Source organism: Hydra vulgaris, chromosome 07 (genome assembly GCF_038396675.1).
Source record: "Hydra vulgaris chromosome 07, alternate assembly HydraT2T_AEP".
Classification (NCBI taxonomy): domain Eukaryota; kingdom Metazoa; phylum Cnidaria; class Hydrozoa; order Anthoathecata; family Hydridae; genus Hydra; species Hydra vulgaris.
In genome coordinates this window covers 15,434,222-15,438,641 of record NC_088926.1, presented here as the reverse complement: position 1 = coordinate 15,438,641, position 4,420 = coordinate 15,434,222, and the positions used below count along the sequence as shown (strand labels likewise).

General features: G+C 28.5%; 1 protein-coding gene across 1 annotated transcript; it reads right to left on the bottom strand.

Moving 5' to 3' along the window:
- Positions 1-2,142: 2,142 nt before the first annotated feature.
- LOC136082588 (uncharacterized) lies at positions 2,143-3,177 on the bottom strand. The gene has a single exon (XM_065802004.1). It carries the CDS (start codon positions 3,175-3,177, stop codon positions 2,143-2,145), a length of 1,035 nt encoding a protein of 344 aa, XP_065658076.1.
- Positions 3,178-4,420: the final 1,243 nt, after the last annotated feature.

The following is a 4,420-nucleotide window of genomic DNA, read 5'->3' as shown; positions in this document are numbered from 1 at the left end:
GTTTTGTATAAGATTTTTTATAATAAAAACTTTAGAGATTCAGTTTTCTTTTTGGTTTTTGTAAGGCGCATGTCATATTTTTGAGCATAAATAGAAATATTTTTTTGTTCCATTAAAAACAAAATAACTTCATTTTTCAAATTTTTCTGTGTTTTTACTTCTCATTTTATGGGTATATTTAACTTGTTAAATAAGGCCCCATTAAAATCATTACAATATACATTATTACGCGTGGTCATGGCACATTTATACTGCAAGTCACTTATGTGATTGTCGTGAAAATATACGGGAACCGCTTTTTGGAAACTTTGAGTTTTTCAAAATTTGTTTCACATAAATGATCGAGTAAGGTTCAAACTCTTTTGAACTTAGCTTTCACAATTAGGAGACCATTAATATTTATAAATATTAAATTCAAACAACGTAAACTAAGTATGCTACAGGTTTAGTGCCCTTAAAAAGAAAACAAATTTAAATATGTTTTTAAAAATTTAATAGCAGTATTTTTTTCAAAATTTTTTTCAAAAAAAAAAAGAGATATAATTTCTTCCTAGGGGTTAAAAACATTATTCATTTTTATTTTTACTATTTTATTTGTACTTAAAATTGTCTATTTTTGGCTGGGTGCCCTTAAAAAGACGATCTTATTTTTATTGATATCTCCTTAACGATTATCTCAATCGTGGAGACATTTTCCATAAAATTATCTGCTAGATATATGTATCTTATCATATAAGGAAATCTGGAATTACTTTATTGTTTTTCAAAATAGTTAGAAAAATCATGTATTTTGACCCAAATACTTCATTTCTTAATAAGCATCAAGAACATCATTTTCTTAAATTTTAATTAAGTTAAAACATCTGGTATAGTATGTAAACTTAATTTTTCCATTTCCCCTCAAAAGTATGTTTTTGATGTTGGCAAATGCGAGTTGAAACCTTGAGTTTTGTTTCACCTACATAGAGCTTTCCACACGAACACTCCAGTTTGTAGACTCCTGGGAAAGAGTTGTTGGGAAGTCGAGGCTTGTTTTTTTGAGTTATTAATTGTTGAAGGTGTTTTGGTGATTTAAAAACTGGAGTATAGCCTACACTTTTAAATATCTGTTTTAATTGATTACTTAATTTTGGTACCCATGGTAGAGAAATATAATTTGGTTCTAGTTTTTTGATGTTATTGTTGTTGTTTTGTTGATTATTTTGATTATTTTGCTTATTGTTTTTTATTTTTTTGACAATGTTTTGAAGTATTTTTTTATTATAACCATTTTCTGTAAACATTTCTGTTAGAAACTTTAGTTCATGATTTATGTGTTCTTTACTGCATAATGCAAAAGCTCTTTGGATAAAACCTTTAAATATACCATAAATTTTTTTTGGATCGTGACAAGAATGCGGCTTTATTTGCACATTAGTTATTGCATCTTTGCGATAGATATTAAAAAGATATGTTCCGGATTTGTTATTTGTTATTGAGAGATCGAGAAAATTTATTGCGTGTGAATCACTTTCTTTTTCAATGTATATTTGATGATTTCAATGTATATTTGATATTTGTGTGTTGATTATTTAACAAGTCGAGAAAACGTTCTGATTCTGCCTCATTTATAAAACGGGAATGGATATCATCTACATACCTTTTAAATGATTTTACACATATTGGTGGTGTAAGGTATTGTGCCTGTAGTAACGCTTTTTCTTTATAATGTTGTAGAAAACTCTCTGCCATTACTACCATTAATGATAAACCTATAGGACCAGCATCTTCCAATGTGTGTATGTTGCTTTCATGTAAAAAATAACAATTTGACAAACACAAATCTAAAAGTATTTTTATTTCTGAAAAAGATAACTTTGATTTAAAGACGGAGTTACGGAGTTGTTCTAATAAAATATCGATTGATTCTTTAACTGGTATTGAAGGGTAAAGATTAACAATATCGAAGGAAACTTGAAATTCACCAGGATCGATATATTATATAGATATTATATATATATATATATTATATAGAACATGATTGAGCACATTCAACAAACTGTTTTGAATTTCGAAGTTTTGTTTGGTTAAGATTGGAGGTAGGTTGGATGAGATTTACTAAATAATTTGATAATTTATATGTAGGTGATCCTATTGTGCTTACTATAATTCGCATTGGGTAGTTATTAGTTGGTTTGTGTGCTTTGATGACACCATATAATCGTGGAGGAGTGGCGTCACTTGGATAAATTGATCAAATTCATTTTTTGTAAACTTTGTTTTCAGATTTCGTAAAGTATTCTGAACTTTGCGAAGGAGTTTTTGAGTTGGATCATAGTTTATGCTTTTAGATTTTCCGAGTTGTTCTTCAATTTTTTTAAGAGCATCGGTTTTATTAATTCGAACAAAGCCTGATCCTTTATCGAACGGATAAATACTAATTGTGTTGCTAGACTTAAGTTCTTTGAGAGCTTTGAACTGATCCTTATCTAAATTTGTAGAAACCGGTTTATGAATTTTCAAAACTCGAAGTACATCTTGTCTAAGTTTATTTGCATCAGTATTTTTGTTTGAATATTTTAACTTTAAAGCTGCCGTTTCAGTTATACTTATTATATCCATATATGGAACTTTACTCGGAATAGGAACAAAGTTAGGTCCTAAACCTAGTAATTTTTTCTGATGTGTTTTGATATTATCAACGCATAAATTAAGTGTTACCTCTTTTATAAACTTGTACTTTCTTAGGTTATCATTATTTTTATATCTACTTTCCTTGATTAATAAATCAAATTTATTTTTTAGTTTATTTCTCGATTGCAAAAACATATGTTCGTAGGACTTATCTGTAATGTTTGTAATTTTTTGAAAATCTTCATTATTTACACATGATTTTATAAATTCTTCTAATTTTTTGATTGAAATTATGTTGTTGAAATATCTTTTTTTTGCTAGCTTTTGGGTATGTAGAAGCAGATCTTTTTTAACTTTTATCATTAAGCATTTACTAAATTTACTGTTCAGTGGATTTTTTATACGAAGAAATCTTGGGATGATGCAATGTTTAACACATCTTTGAAGAAATATCCATTGATTTTTTGATTTTGCTGCGTTTTTCTTTGCGTTTTTTAATGCGTTGATGTTATGATATAATCCAATACTATAATTGGCGACAATATAATTTTTAAAAGTTAACATCTTAGATAAGCTTTTATAAAATTTAATTAAGTTGAAACATCTGGTATAGTATGTAAACTTATCTTCTTTCTTATAATAAATTACAATATTTCTAGGGGTTATATATACCCTCGTTATTCAAGTAATATAAAAAACCGTTAAAAAAACAAACAAATAATAAAACTTCAATGTAATGTGTTCTTGCTTTTTAAAAAAAGAAAAATAAGGTTTCCAAGAGAGTTTTCTACAACATTATAAAGAAAAAGCGTTACTACAGGCACAATACCTTACACCACCAATATGTGTAAAATCATTTAAAAGGTATGTAGATGATATCCATTCCCGTTTTATAAATGAGGCAGAATCAGAACGTTTTCTCGACTTGTTAAATAATCAACACACAAATATCAAATATACATTGAAATCATCAAATATACATTGAAAAAGAAAGTGATTCACACGCAATAAATTTTCTCGATCTCTCAATAACAAATAACAAATCCGGAACATATCTTTTTAATATCTATCGCAAAGATGCAATAACTAATGTGCAAATAAAGCCGCATTCTTGTCACGATCCAAAAAAAATTTATGGTATATTTAAAGGTTTTATCCAAAGAGCTTTTGCATTATGCAGTAAAGAACACATAAATCATGAACTAAAGTTTCTAACAGAAATGTTTACAGAAAATGGTTATAATAAAAAAATACTTCAAAACATTGTCAAAAAAATAAAAAACAATAAGCAAAATAATCAAAATAATCAACAAAACAACAACAATAACATCAAAAAACTAGAACCAAATTATATTTCTCTACCATGGGTACCAAAATTAAGTAATCAATTAAAACAGATATTTAAAAGTGTAGGCTATACTCCAGTTTTTAAATCACCAAAACACCTTCAACAATTAATAACTCAAAAAAACAAGCCTCGACTTCCCAACAACTCTTTCCCAGGAGTCTACAAACTGGAGTGTTCGTGTGGAAAGCTCTATGTAGGTGAAACAAAACTCAAGGTTTCAACTCGCATTTGCCAACATCAAAAACATACTTTTGAGGGGAAATGGAAAAATTCGGCCGTAGCGGGGCATTCCAGAAATTGCATGGTGCCTTTGGCTGGAATAATAACAACACTGTTAAAGTAGAGGAAGACTATTTTAAGAGAAAAGTGAGAGAGTCCTTGGAAATACAGTTTCACCAGTGTTCTCCGGGTGAAGGCGGTTTGAATGAAGACGACGGTGATTACGTCACATCGTCGTTT

Bases quoted from the DNA above. Each gene is read 5' to 3' on its own strand.
- LOC136082588 (XM_065802004.1), bottom strand. From the start codon at position 3,177: ATGTTAACTTTTAAAAATTATATTGTCGCCAATTATAGTATTGGATTA.